This window comes from Scyliorhinus canicula, chromosome 7, assembly GCF_902713615.1.
Source record: "Scyliorhinus canicula chromosome 7, sScyCan1.1, whole genome shotgun sequence".
NCBI classification, from domain to species: Eukaryota; Metazoa; Chordata; class Chondrichthyes; order Carcharhiniformes; family Scyliorhinidae; genus Scyliorhinus; species Scyliorhinus canicula.
In genome coordinates this window covers 35,873,860-35,888,268 of record NC_052152.1, presented here as the reverse complement: position 1 = coordinate 35,888,268, position 14,409 = coordinate 35,873,860, and the positions used below count along the sequence as shown (strand labels likewise).

At 47.4% G+C, this 14,409-nt stretch overlaps 1 protein-coding gene across 1 annotated transcript in view; it reads left to right on the top strand.

The window, feature by feature from the left end:
• Positions 1-613: 613 nt before the first annotated feature.
• Positions 614-14,409, top strand: part of dcbld2 (discoidin, CUB and LCCL domain containing 2) — a 123,113-nt gene continuing 109,317 nt past the window's right edge. The window contains exon 1 of the mRNA XM_038801758.1: positions 614-834. Coding sequence (XP_038657686.1) covers positions 741-834 — 94 coding nt within the window. The 5' untranslated portion in view covers positions 614-740. The remainder of the gene's footprint in view (positions 835-14,409) is intronic.

Sequence of the window (14,409 nt, the reverse complement as noted above, 5' to 3'; positions counted from 1 at the left end):
AAGAGAAGGGGCAAGGGAGAGAAGAGAAGGGGCAAGGGAGAGGAGACGAGGGAGAGAAGAGAAGGGGCGAGGGAGAGAAGAGAAGGGGCGAGGGAGAGAAGAGAAGGGGCGAGAGAGAGAAGGGGCGAGGGAAAGAAGAGAAGGGGCAAGGGAGAGAAGAGAAGGGGAGAGAAGAGAAGAGGTGAGGACGAGAAGAGAAGGGGCAAGGGAGAGAAGAAAAGGGGTGAGGGAGAGAAGAGGTGAGGGTGAGAAGAGAAGGCGAGGGGGAGAAGAGAAGAGGTGAGGGGGAAAAGAGGTGAGAGGGAGAAGAGAAGGTGAGGGGAAAAAGAGAAGGTGAGGGAGAAGAGAAGGTGAGAGGGAGAAGAGAAGGTGAGAGGGAGAAGAGAAGATGAGGGTGAGAAGAGAAGAGGTGAGGGAGAGAAGAGGTGAGGGTGGAAAGAGAAGGTGAGGAGGAGAAGAGAAGGTGAGGGGGAAAAGAGAAGGTGCGAGGGAGAAGAGAAGGTGAGGGGGGAGAGGGAGGAATGAAGAACCCCACATGCAGCCTGGCTGGTGTGTCCAGCAGACAGGCTGCATTGTGGGATGAGCGGAAGCGGAGGAAGTGGTTGACCAGTGAGTGAATGTGACTGAGATTTGAGTCCAGGCTGTAGCAGCAGGAGGAGCGGGAGAGAGAGAGAGATTGGGAGCCGGAGTGCGATCGCTCAACAACTCCGCCGCATTATGCCTTCCCTTCTCATCTCGGCATGGAGGCTGGAACGCTGAGAGTAAAGCGCACCGGAAAGCTCGGCGTCTTTTTCTACTTGATTTCAACATTAAGCAGCGCGATCGGGCAGAAAGGTGGGTCAGAGAGAGAGCGGCTGCTCTGTGTAAAAAAAACTCTTCAGTTTTTTCCTCTCTCCAATAGTTTCCCACTCGGTAATGGGCTGTGGGTGAGTTTTGACTCCTCTTTAGATTTTGGTTTGCCCTCTTTTCTGAAGTGTTTCTTTTCCTGGACTCTTCCTTCCCCTCTCCCTTTCCCTTTCCATCAATTGGCCAAGTCAGGTTTTCAGTCAGTAGCTCAGAGATTGAGCAAAAGGCTGGGGGCTGGGGGGGATGGGTCCCACCAGAACTCTTGTGAACATTTATAGAGGTCGTAGGATCAGTGTTTTTTTAATCCGGCCTACAGACCAATTTTCTTTTAAATCTAATGCGAATGGTGTAAACTAGTTAGAGGGTATTATACCTTTTTGAGCGTTGCAGTATTTCAAAGTTTGCATTTGTCACTTTTTGGATTTATAACTCATTATGCTACTTTCTGAACTTTTAATTTCCTGTGGTGTCTGTCTGCAGGAGGTCATAGATGATAGAATGTACTGTGCAGAAGGAGGCCATTCGGCCCATGCAGTCTGCACCAGCCCTTGGAAAGAGCACCCTACCTAAGTCCATACCTCCACCCTATTCCTGTAACCCAGTAACCCCACCTAAGGGCAATTTACCATGGCCAATCACCTAACCTGCACATTTTTGGACTGCAGAAGGAAACTGGAGCACGCGAACGAAACCCACGCAGACATGGGGAGAACGTGCAAACTCTGCACAGACAGTGACCCAAGCCAGGAATCGAGCCTGGGACACAGGAGCTGTGAAGCAACTGTGCTAACCAATGTGCTACCGTGCCCCCCCCCCTCTTTTTAATAGTGCCAAATCTCGGTTCTACATCATTCTGGAACTGAGATTATTTTGAAATTGATTATGTCACATGGGAAGGAGGCGTAAGAGTGAGCTGTTGGAGAGATACCTTCTCCAATGTGTAAATTGATTGCAGTCAAAAAATATGCAATCCGTATACAAATACTACCCACGTTCACTTCTGCTCGAGTTCTGCCAAGAGTAGGGTTTCATTTTTCAGGCGAGGATTGTAGGTAGTGAAATAAAAGCAGAACGTACTGAGCAAGTCTGGCAGCGTCTGTGGAGAGAGAAACAGGCTGCGGGATTCTCCGTTGGGGTGATTCTCTGCATCGCCGGCGGCACACCCACGTCTGCGGATTTCCCAACGGCATGGGGTGGCAACAATGGGAAACCCCATTGATCGGCTGGAGAATGGAGACACCCGTTGCAGGGCGGGGGTGTACTACACTGGAAAATGTGGTTGGCAGGACGGAGAATCCCGCCCGGGGTTAATGTTTCAGGTCCAGAACGATTCTTCCAAAGAAGAATCATGTTGGACCCGAAACACTAACTCTGTTTCCCTCACCACAGCTGCTGCCAGACCGGCTGAATTTTCCCAGCACTTTCTGCCTTTATTTTAGATTTCCAGTATCCGCATTATTTTGCATTTGTTGTGGGTAAGCAGATTTTTTTTGTTGCTTTAGAATTGAACCCATGGTCAATGATTAGCAAGCAATCCATTCCCAATGCTATATCAATAATAAGGACGATGTTTGCCATGGTAACTACAAGCAAAAGTACCTTATTTCTCATGTGCAATAAAAAAATTATCGTGTCTCGCCATGTTTGTGGCATTTAGCCATTGATAGGTCAATTTTTGAGTTAATTGAAACATCAAAAGGGCGATGGGTTGCCAGTCGCCTTCACGTCTATAAATGTTGAGTATTTTAAATTTTGTTCTGCTGCCAATTCTCCCCTGTCCAATATGCCAAAGCTTTCCTCCTGACTCCAGTTCTCTGTTCCTACATTTGTACATTGGTGTTAGCCATAGTTCAGTGGTAGCACTTCGTCCTCTGAGACAGAAGGTCGTGGTCTCAAATCCTTCCAAAGGAAAGATTGTGGTCAATCTAGGTCAGCCTAGATTTTGTGCTCACTTCAATCTAGGCTGACAGTCCAATGCCTTCCTTAGGGAATGCTGCATAGTTGGGAGGTTCCACCTTTCAGAGAAGATGTTAAACTGCTTTCTGAAGTGGATGTTAAGTTAAAATATATCGGGGGTAGCTCGGTGGCGCAGTGCGTTAGCCCTGCTGCCTCACGGCGCCAAGGTCCCAGGTTCGATCCTGGCTCTGGGTCACTGTCCGTGTGGAGTTAGCACATTCTCCCCGTGTTTGCATGGGTTTTGCCCCCACAACCCAAAGATGTGCAGGCTAGGTGGATTGGCCACGCTAAATTGCCCATTTAATTGGAAAAACTGAATTGGGTACTCTAAATTTAAAAAAAAGTTAAAATATATCATGATGCCGTGCAAAGAATAGAGGGGGGTTTACTCCCAATGTGTACCTTGAATCAGTACAGATTATCTGGTCATTATCACTATTTGTTATGTACAAATTGGCTGCTGCATTTCCTACAGTACAGCAGTGACTACACTTCAAAACACTTAATTGGCTGTAAAGTGCTTTGGGACATCTCTGTGGTTTAAAATGTGCGTACGAATGCAGGTCATTCATTTTATGATTTTATTGCTATTCTACAATAACTGGTTGCTTTTATATATTGCCCCTCATTCCAGAACCACTTTCATCTCTTCCATACGCTGGCTCTTTACAAGCCTGACAGCTGCTGCACTCCCACAGCCCATCTATGTGTCCTCCAATACCATCATACCACTTATCCTTCACTTCATCCTTTGCAGTCAGCCAGAGCTAATGGAACTGCTGTCTGATGCCTCAGTCCATAGAAATTAGAATCTCTCTCAAGTCAGCTCCTCCTTTTTTGACCGTTTTACATCCTTATAAACATGATCAAGAATCTGCATCAGCTCTCATTTGCAATGTATCAGTAGCCCAGTTCCAGGTTGGCCTGAGATACCCTGAACCTTCATGAGCACAAGCTTTACAACCCAAACTCAAGAGCCCTTGGATTTTAACTAAAATGTCACACGTAGCTGTAAGTTTCAAATGGCACTCTGTTTTTGCCCTGGATTCAGAGTCCAGGAGGCAACCAGATGGACTAATTCAGAACACCCGTCTGATCTCTTTGGGGCCTCATGGTAGCATGGTGGTTAGCATCAATGCTTCACAGCTCCAGGGTCCCAGGTTCGATTCCCGGCTGGGTCACTGTCTGTGTGGAGTCTGCACGTCCTCCCCGTGTGTGCGTGGGTTTCCTCCGGGTGCTCCGGTTTCCTCCCACAGTCCAAAGATGTGCGGGTTAGGTGGATTGGCCATGCTAAATTGCCCATAGTGTAAGGTTAATGGGGGGATTGTTGGGATACGGGTTACGTGGGTTTAAGTAGGGTGATCATTGCTCGGCACAACATCGAGGGCAGAAGGGCCTGTTCTGTGCTGTACTGTTCTATGTTCTATCTCTCTCACTGCCCCCAGTCTTAGTGAAGTATAAACCCATTGGCTACTTTCTGGAAATAATTTCCACTCTTAAAATAAATCTGACTTTTTGAATAGAATTTTGAAACTATTATTTGCTACTTAAAATGGAGACCGAGGGTAGAAACTTAATTGGCATAGAATTCCGACAGTGCAGAAGGAGGCCCATCGGGTCTGCACTGAATCTCTAGAAAGGACACATTACGTAAGGACACTAAGGGGCAATTGATCATGGCCAATCCACCTAACCTGCATATATTTGGACTGTGGGAGGAAACCCACACAGATACGGGGGGAAAAGTGCAAACCCCACACAGATAGTCACCTGAGGCAGGAATTGAACCCAGGTCCCTAGCTCTGTAAAGCAGCAGTGCTACGACTGTGCTGCGTCATTAAGATCAATCGGATTTATATCCTTAATATCAGCCCTATATTGTTCCCCTGCCCCCTCACAGTCCAGTTCAGATCTGAGGTGCTCTGGATCACCTGTATCCAACTACCCTGTACACAATCCTTAAAGTCACATCAGTAATATATTGGTTTCTAACTGTAATGACTCATTACATTCCACCAGTTCATATATTCGAATGAATTTATAAATGTATGTGTGCAATGTGTTGAACACAAAATTGCTGTAACCAGTCACTGACCAGCCCTGCCATTAGTTTTACTGCCCCATGTCAATTTGATCTCCATGATGTGCATGGAAACTGTTGGAAAGATGGGATTGAAATAGCATGGCGATATATCTCCTGAACTAATACGATTGAAGGATTGTGAAATGAACACAGGAAGGTCTGTGGCAATGTAAGTTAGAATTGGAAAGGAAAAATTGGATCAAGAGAAATTTAAAAAGAGACTAAGTTTAGAAATATATATTTTGCACTTTTAAAAACCTCCAACATTAAAAGGAACATGTTACACTTATCAGACCATTAAAAGTCTCCGACTTGAGATGGCTTGGTTTAACTTTCTGTGGTGAATTTACTGTGGATTTACCATGCAAGTACAGCAACTTTACTCCACTCCAGGCATTTGATTGGAGAGCCAGGCAATATGATACTCTTCATGAAGCTAGTGGTGGAATGATGCATCATGCACTGCAATTTTTCCACTTCCACATGTAATGGCTCAACTGTCCTTGCTTGAGGTTGCCATGGTATCTGCAGTTAAATAGTGGTGAGTGTTATTAGCCTTACCATGTGGACCAATACTATATTCGTTCATCATTGACTTCCTTGCCACATTTATTTATTTATTTACTTTTTAATCTAAATTTAGGGTGCCCAATTCATTTTTGGCAATTTAGCGGAGCCAGTCCACCTACCTTGCACATCTTTGGGTTGTGGGGGCGAAACCCACGCAAACACGGGGAGAATGTGCAAACTCCACACGGACAGTGACCCGGAGCCGGGATCGAACCTGGGACCTCGGCGTCATGAGACAGCAATGAACCACTGCGCCACCGTGCTGCCATCCTAGCCACAATTATAATACATTTCTCTCTCATTTCAGTGATATATCTCCTCGCATCTTGATCTGAAAACCTGTTTGTTTTCTGCACGGATAGCATTGGGCGATTAATATGCATAAAAATTGTGTCCACCACACTCTAGGCATCATATTGTGCCACAGGTGGAAAACAATTTTTAAACAATAAAATCATAGAATAGAATCCCTGCAGTGCAGAAGGAGGCCATTTTCCGATCGAGTCTCTACCGACCCACCGAAAGAGCACACTACCTAGGCCAAATCCCCGTCCTATCAGCCCGTAACCCTACCTTTTTTTTTTATAAATGTTTTTATTCAGTTTTCGTATTTTATATTGAACAAATTACAAATTGTTAGGAGAGAGAAAAAAAAAACAAACAAAAACAAACACGCAAAAATTAACACACATATTTACAGGTAAGCATCTTCGTAGTAGTAACTGCGCCCCCCCCCCCCCTCCCCCCCTCAACATGTTTATTTAGCTTGGTTTTGGGCCTTAGCTAGCCATCGAACCCCCGTAACGAACCTGTAGCCCCCCCCCCCCCTCCCGCTACCTTCCCCCGACTATTCTTCCTCTTGTACATTGGCCACAAATAGGTCCCGGAACAGTCGCATGAATGGCTCCCACGTTCTGTGGAAGCCGTCGTCCGACCCTCGGATGGCAAATTTGATTTTCTCCATTTGGAGAGATTCCGAGAGGTCGGACAGCCAGTCCGCAGCTCTGGGCGGTGCTGCTGACCGCCAGCCAAACAGGATTCTACGGCGGGCGATCAGGGAGGCAAAGGCAAGGGCATCCGCCCTCCTCCCCAGGAATAGATCTGGCTGTTCTGAAACCCCGAAGACCGCCACTATCGGGCATGGCTCCACCCTCACTCCCACCACTTTGGACATTACCTCGAAGAAGGCTGTCCAGTACTCCACGAGTCTGGGGCAGGACCAGAACATGTGGGCGTGGTTGGCCGGGCCTCTTTGGCACCGTTCACATCTGTCTTCCACCTCCGGGAAGAACCTACTCATACGGGTTCTTGTTAAGTGGGCTCTATGTACCACTTTTAGTTGCGTCAGGCTGAGCCTTGCGCACGTGGAGGTGGAGTTGACCCTATGCAGTGCTTCGCTCCAGAGTCCCCACCCGATCTCCATCCCCAGGTCGTCCTCCCATTTCCTCCTTGTTGCGTCCAGTACGGTGTCGTCCCTATCTACCAGTCGGTCATACATGTCACTACAGTTCCCTTTCTCTAGGATACTTGCGTCCAGTAGGTCTTCCAGTAGTGTCTGTCGTGGCGGTTGTGGGTACGTCCTTGTCTCCTTTCGTAGGAAGTTTTTGAGCTGCAGGTACCGTAGCTCGTTCCCCCCAGCTAGCTGAAATTTCTCTGTCAGTTCGTCCAGTGTTGCGATCCTGTCGTCCGTGTATAGGTCCCTGACTGTCAGTGTCCCCCCGTCCTGCCTCCACCTTTTGAAGGTGGCGTCGGTCAGTGCTGGTTTGAACCTATGGTTGTTGCAGATGGGAGCCCTGTTCGACATTTTGGTCAGGCCAAATTGCTGCCGCAGTTGGTTCCAGGATTGGAGGGTGGCTGTCACCACTGGGCTGCTGGAGTGTTTTTTGGGTGGGGATGGGAGTGCTGCCGTGGCGAGGGCCCGGAGGGAGGTTCCCATGCAGGAGGCCTCCTCCCCGTAACCCTACCTAACCTTGAGACACGAAGGGGCAATACTCTTAAGACTGAGGTTTATAAACCACCACAGGTATCTAGATACCCATAAGACATAGGAGCAGAATTAGGCCACTCAGCCCATCAAGCCTGCTCTGCCATTCAATCATGACTGATATTTTTCTCATCCTTATTCACCTGCCTTCTCCCCATAACCCTTTATTAATCAAGAACCTAACTATCTCTGTCTTAAAGACACTCAATGATTTGGCCTCCACAGCCTTCTGTGGCAAAGAGTTCCATAGATTCACCACCTTTTGACTGAAGAAATTCCTCCTCATCTCTGTTTTAAAGGATCGTCCCTTTAGTTTGAGATTGTGTCCTCTGCTTCTAGTTTCTCCTACAAGTGAAAACACCCTCTCTTCGTCCACTCTATCCAGGCCTCGCAGTATCCTGTCAGTTTCAATAAGATCTCCCCTCGTCCTTCTAAACTCCCAACGAGTGCAGTACCATAGTCTTAACCGTTCCTCATATGACAAGCTCTTCATTCCAGGGATCATTCTTGTGAACCTCCTCTGGACCCTTTCCAAGGCCAGTACATCCTTCCTTAGATACGGAGCCCAAAACTGCTCACAATACTCCAAATGGGATCTGAGCAGAACCTCATACAGCCTCAGAACCTGGTCTTGTATTCTAGCCCTTTCGACATGAATGCTAACATTGCATCTCCCTGTCTCTGCGTGGGTTTCCTCCGGATGCTCCGGTTTCCTCCCATAGTCCAAGATGTGCAGGTTAGATGGGTTGCCATGCTAAATTGCCCTTAGTATCCAAAATGTTAGGTGTGGTTACGGGTATAGGGTGGAGAAGACTTGAGTAGGGTGTTTTTTCCAAGGGCAGACCCGATGGGCTGAATGGCCTCCTGCACTGTAGATTCTATGAATACTCTCCACTTGCCTGAATGAGTGCAGTTCCAACAACACTCCAGCTGTTTGACACCACCAAGGACAAAACAGTCTGCTTGAGTGGCACCCCATCTGCCAACCAAAACATACAAAGTGGCCGTAATGTGTACTTTATATAAGATGCGCTGCAGTAACTTGCAAAGTTTCCTCAAATAGCATCTTCCAAACCCCCGATCTCTACACCCAAGAAGGACAAAGGATACATGGGAACACCACCACCTGGAAGTTGCCCGCTACGTCACTCACCATCCTAACCTGGGCTATGTTGTTTCTTTAGTGTCACTGGATCAAAATCCTGGAACTCTCTTCTTAACAGCTCTGAGCATGTACCTACATCACATGGACTGCAGTGATTCAAAAAGATCGCTCACCGCACTTTCTCAAGGGCAGTTAGGGATGGGCCATGAATGTTGGTCTTGCTAATTATACCCACATTACTTGAAAGATTAAACAAAAATGGCTATTGTACCAGGAAGTTTAATGTCCATAGTTTAACCTTTGAACATGTGCCTCAGCAAGCCATTCAAGGCTGATGTTTGTGCTGAATGGAATAGGCTGATGGAGAAAAATCTGCTAAGAGTGGAAATATGTGTGCTGCTCAGCTTGCAGCCTTATGTGGATTGATCATCAAATCAGGGATATCTTTTTTTAAATATTTTTATTCTCTTTTTTCACATTTTCTCCCAAATTTACACCCAACAATAAGCAATAATCAATAACAAATATGTCAATTCCCATATCAATAACAACAATCCCTTCCTGCTGGGATGGAGAGCAGCCTCTCCCAGCAGGAAGGGATTGTTGTTATTGATGGAGCAGCCTCTCCATCCTGTGCCCTGGCGTGGCGAGGGGACCTGTTGGTATACTTGACCCTTGAGAAGATTAAGTTCGAACTGAGGGGAGCTCGGAGGGGTTCTACAATTCATGGGCACTATTCATTATGCACTTTCAAGAACTGGATAACATCGAACATTAGTTGGGGGGGTTTGGGTGGGTGGGTTGGGGGGGAGGGTGGCTATTAGGGGGTTAAAGATGGCTATGGGTAATCCCTGATTCCTTTTTTTCTTAGTCATTTGTTTATGTTAACATGCGGGCTGATGTCTGGGCATGGTGGGAGGATGGGATCGTTGTTATTGTTATGGGGTTTGAGATATTTGTTGTTGGTTATTGATTGTTGGGTGTAAATTCAGGAGAAAAGTTGTAAAAAAGGAGGAGAATAAAAATATATTTTTAAAAAATAACAACGATCCCATCCTCCCACCAAACCCCAAACATTAGCCCGCATGTTCACATAAACAAATGACAAAAAGGAATCAGGAATCACCCACAGTCACCATTAACACATATAGTCCCCCCTCCGCCCAACCCTCCCAACCATCCCCCCCTCCCCCCCAATTAATGATCGATGTTATCCAGTTCTTGAAAGTGCATAATGAATAATGCCCATGGATTGTAGAACCCCTCCATCCTTCCCCTCAGTTCAAACTTAATCTTCTCAAGAGTCAAGAATTTCAACAAGTCCCCCCTGCCAGGCCAGGACACAGGGTGGAGAGGTTGCTCTCCGACACATCAGGATCCGCCTTTGGGCGATCAACGAGGCGAAGGCTACAACATCTGCCTCTGCGCCCGTTTCCAACGCCGGCTGGTCCGACACCTGGAATATGGCCTCCCTGGGGCCCAGGTCCAGCTTCACGTGTACCACTTTAGCGATTACCCTAAAACCTCCTCCAGTAATCATTCAGCTTTGGACATAACCAAAACATATGGGCTGAGATTCTCCCCCAATCGGCGGGCGGGCCGTACCGGCGCCAAAGAGTGGTGTGAATCACTCCGGCATCGGGCCGCCCGGAGCGCTGGTGTGGTTGGCGCCGCACCAACCGGCGCCGAAGGGCCTCTGCCGGCCAGCGCAAGTTGGCGCATGCCCAGGATTGCCAGCATGTTCTGGCGCATACACAGATCGGTGCGCCCCGATCGCGGGCCAGGCCTCCGTGGGGCCCCCCTCTGGGGCCGAATCCCCCCGTGCCCTCCCCGAGGACTCCGTAGGCCGCCCTCAGAGCCAGGTCCCGCCAGTATGGACCTTGTGTATTTGACGCCGATGGGAGCAGCCGAAAAAGGGTGGCCACTCGGCCCACTGGGGCCCAGAGAATCGCCGGGGGAAGGGGGCACTGCCAATGGCCCCCGACCGGCACGACGTGATCCCCGCCCCTACCAAAAAACCAGCGCCGGAGAATTCGGCAGCCGGCATTGGAGCGGCAGGGCGGGATTCACCTCGTCCAACAATGTGGAGGCCGGCTCCACCGGGAAGCTCTGTATCTCCTTTCTGGCAAAATATCAAACCTAATGTATCTAAACATTTCCCCCTGCTCCAGCCCATACTTCGCTTCCAGCTCCTTCAGTCCTGCAAACCGACCCCTAAGAAACAAATCTTTTAGTGTCCTAAACCCCTTCTCCTCCCATTTCCGAAAATTTCCATCCCACTTCCCTGACTCAAATCTGTGCTTCCCCTGAATCGGCATTTCCCTTGACCCTGCCCCCAACCCAAAGTGTTGGCGAAACTGCCTCCAAATTCTCAATGAAGCTATTATTACCGGATTCCCTGAGTATTTAAATCAGGGATGATATCAATGCACAGTCATCCGAATATTTAATTGAGTGAGTGGAGAGGAAAAGGATCTGTTATGGAGGGATGATTGCGAACCAGGAGCACCATATCTGATCTGGAGTGGATGGCAATGGTGCCGTAGTCAAAGTGATTCAGGACAAATATTTTGAGTTGGCTTACCAAAGATGGTGCGTTTGACAGTCTTTAGAATGTTACGATTGTTGTTCAAACTATCCTTGTAGAATTATTTCATTATATAAAATGTAACATTTTGATTTAATTTCAATGACTTGTGTCATTTTATTTTCACATTTCAAAATGGCGACCATCTACACCAATACCGGTGGTTTGCATTTTATATTCGGGTATATGTCAACCCTTGTTTTGGAAGAAATTTTTAAAATCTTCAAAGGTCAACTTATAGGCTCTGTGGTATTAATTAACAATTGCAAATACATTAATGTGGAAGTTAGAGTAAATTAGTTGCTAGTGACAAGTCTATTGAGTTGCTTATTTGGCTACCGTTGTTTCTTTCACAGCTAGGTGATTTCATTTTCACAGGTCTTCCTCGGATGTTTAAGTGCAAACTATTGGGACTGTTCTGTTCTTGGCCTCCCTGTCACAAGAGACAATAGGTGCGCGCGAGTGGGTCACTGATTGGTTTGGCAGTATCTAGCTATCTCTTTGCAGTGTCGACTTGTGTCTTGTCAACTGCTGCGTCTTTTCTCTTCGCCTCTTTTCACTCCATCCTTCACTGTTGTCCACCAGCTCTGGTGATTGCTAGGAACTTGCTCCATGTCACAGGACTTCATGTCATGTTTGAAGACATCTTTAAAGCGAAGGGATGGGTGGCAAGTGGGTCTGGAGCCAGTGGCGAGCCTGCTGTACAATATGTCATTGGGGATCCTACTACCCTCCTCGTGGCTCACATGGTCCAAGCCATCTCCAGCACCACTGGCTTGGTATGGTGTACTGGTAATCTTTATTAATAATCTTTATTAGTGTCACAAGTAGGCTTACATTAACACTGCAGTGAAGTTACTGTGGCAATCCTCTGGTCGCCACACACCGGCACATGTTCAGGTATACTGAGGGAGAATTCAGAATGTCCAATTCACCTAACAAGCACGTCTTACGGGACTCATGGGAGGAAACCCACGCAAACACAGGGAGAACTTGCAGACTCTGCACAGACAGTAATCCAAGCGGGAATTGAACTTGGGACCCTGGAGCTGTGAAGCAACAGTGCTAACCACTGTGCTACCATGCTGCCCATAATATGATGCTGGAGATGTTGACCGCCTTGAGGACTTGTATGTTGGCGATACGGCCCTGCCAACTAATGTCGAAGATTTGTCGGAGGCTGCGAAGATGAAATATGTTGAGGTGTCGTTCTTGGCTACATACATTCTCCAAGCCTCACTGTCGTAAAGCAGGATACTAATGATGCCGGCTTGAAACACTCAAACCTGTGTGTTCCGTGTGAGTGCCCATTTCCCCACACCCTCTTGGTCAATCTGCACATAGCAGCAGGCGCCTTTCCAATGCGTCTGTTAATTTCTGCATTCAGAGACAGGTTGCTGTAATGGTTGAGCCCAAGTAGTGAAACTCTTGGACCACTTCCAGAGTGTCGTCATCAGTGTTAATGAATGGACAATTTCTAACCCGTAATTGCTGCCTAGTATGTTGTTTTGATAGTTGAGTGGTGACTATGGAGTGACCTCTCCACGGCGTGTGTCTGGATGGAACATATGGGTGTTTTGGGTTGCCCATGCATTAGCACCCCCCTCTAGGCCTTGTTGGTGGGGTCCAAAGAAGTGTAGGGCACGAAGTTTGGCACCAGTTTGGCTGCAGAAGCTGCCAAAAATAATGCATGACTGCCTTGTGGGGCTCCACTGCGGATTTTCTGTTAGAATCACAGAATAATATAGTGAAGAAGAGACCCTTCGGCCCATCGAGCCTGCACCAACGCAGGAAAAACACCTGCCCTGTCTACCTAATCCCATTTGCTAGCACTTGGCCAATAGCCTTGAACGTTATGACATGCCAAGTGCTCATCCAGGTACTCTTTAAAGGATGTGAAACAACCCGCCTCTACCAACCTCCCAGGCAGTGCATTCCAGTTTTTAAAATAATTTTGTTTGAGTGGGCAGCATGGCGCAGTAGTTAGCACTGCAGTCTCACGCCGCCGAGGTCCCAGGTTAGAGCCCGGCTCTCACTCTCTGTCCGTGTGGAGTTTGCATATTCTCCCCATGTTTGCGTGGGTTTCGGCCCCACAACCCAAAGATGTGCAAGGTAGGTAGATTGAATACGCTAAATTGCCCCTTAATTGGAAAACATTAATTGGGTACTCTAAATTTGTAAAAAAAAACAACATTTTTACATCTTGGGGTTGTGGGGGTAAGACCCACGCAGACACGAGGAGAATGTGCAAACTACATTCAGACAGTGACCTGGGGCCGGGATCGTACCCGGGTCTTCGGCGTTGTGAGGCAGCAGTACGAACCTTAGCCTTAGCTCCCAAAAGAGATGCCCACAATGCAGTGAGTCTCATATGCCTGAGCTGGGGCCCTGACTGGGTGCTGCCAGCTGAGCCTGGGTCTCATGAAGGCATTGTTGACACTCCCTGAAGTAGCTCCTTCACGGGCGCTACCAGTGTTGGGGACTATGGCCGAACTTAGAATGAAGAATTATTTCATACTGAAGCCTGGCAAATCCACTTTGTGATGTGTATTTGATTCTAGATGAGCCCATGTTCTTATTTATATGTGTGTATATATAGTGTGTATTCCGAAAAATCTGAAGTTGTTTTGAAAGCACAGATCATGTGCTCAAGCTTACAATGAATTGAGTGGAAGAATTCTATAGGAATACCATAATCTCCGTCTGCCCCATTAGATGCGATGGGAAAGAAACTCTAATCGACAGAAGACAAGCTAATAAAATCACTGACAGCAATGGGTAGCATTTTAGTGATAACTTGCATTGATTGCTTAGTGTACCAGTGACCTCTACAACAAAAACTTCTATTGATATGGCACCTCCAATATAACAATGTCCCAAGGCATTTCACATTATACAGTACAATTTGACATCGAACCACGCAACAAGATGTGGGACAAACCACTAGAAAATTGGCCTACGTGGAGGCTTGTACCAAGTTTTATGGCTGAGGGGAGGCTAAGTTTTTTGGACTTTCTTAGAGAAGGAAAGCATGCTAGAGGGGCAGAGAGGTTTAGGGATGTAATTCCAGAACTTGGGGGCCCCAGGTAACTGAAGGCGCAGCCAACAATGGTGGAGTGATTAAAATTGCGGATGCACAAGAGGTCAGGAGTAAAGAAGCACAGACATCTTGGAAGTCGGAGTCGATTACAAAGAAAGAGGGGAACAAAGCTGCGAAAGGATATGAAACAAATGTTAAAAATCAAAACGTTGCTTGCCCAGGAGCGGCCACACAGGTG